The following is a 498-nucleotide window of genomic DNA, read 5'->3' on the forward strand; positions in this document are numbered from 1 at the left end:
CGGCCGCCCCCACGCCGCCCCGCCGGGGTCCCCCGCGGGCTGCCGGCTGGAAACGGGACTTAAGGAGCGAAAGAAGTTGCCCGCGGTGGGTACCGCGTCCCCGGCCCCTCGCGTACGGCCAGGGGGCTCCCCGAAAGTTACTTCGGGCATCGTCTCCGCGGGGGGATTTTTCCTCCTTCTCCCCTTGTTAAGCCCCCTTTGCCGTTTTTTTTCGCTACGACCCGCGTCGGCAGCAGCAACAACAAAAAAAAAAAACCACAAAAAACCCCCAAACTTTTCGCAGCTGCTCTGATCCGCGGAGATCGGAGCCAAGAGGAAAAAACAAAACCCAAAAAACAACCAACCAACACAGCAAACAAACACATCTATCCGCGTGGTTCGGGTTGTTCGGAGGGGTTTTTCTGCCGATTCTCCTGCTGCGTGCGAAGCCGGGCTGGGGAAGGGTCAGGACGCGACGCCCCCCCCCTCCCGCCGGCCCGGCCCTCACCTGCAGGCTGC

General features: G+C 62.0%; 1 protein-coding gene across 1 annotated transcript in view; it reads right to left on the reverse strand.

Moving 5' to 3' along the window:
- PCDH20 (protocadherin 20) overlaps positions 1-150 on the reverse strand; it is a 3473-nt gene extending 3323 nt beyond the window's left edge. The window contains exon 1 of the mRNA XM_010575263.1: positions 94-150. Coding sequence (XP_010573565.1) covers positions 94-150 — 57 coding nt within the window. The remainder of the gene's footprint in view (positions 1-93) is intronic.
- Positions 151-498: the final 348 nt, after the last annotated feature.

Source organism: Haliaeetus leucocephalus, unplaced genomic scaffold (assembly GCF_000737465.1).
Source record: "Haliaeetus leucocephalus isolate CR32 unplaced genomic scaffold, Haliaeetus_leucocephalus-4.0 Scaffold462, whole genome shotgun sequence".
In the NCBI taxonomy this organism is placed as follows: domain Eukaryota; kingdom Metazoa; phylum Chordata; class Aves; order Accipitriformes; family Accipitridae; genus Haliaeetus; species Haliaeetus leucocephalus.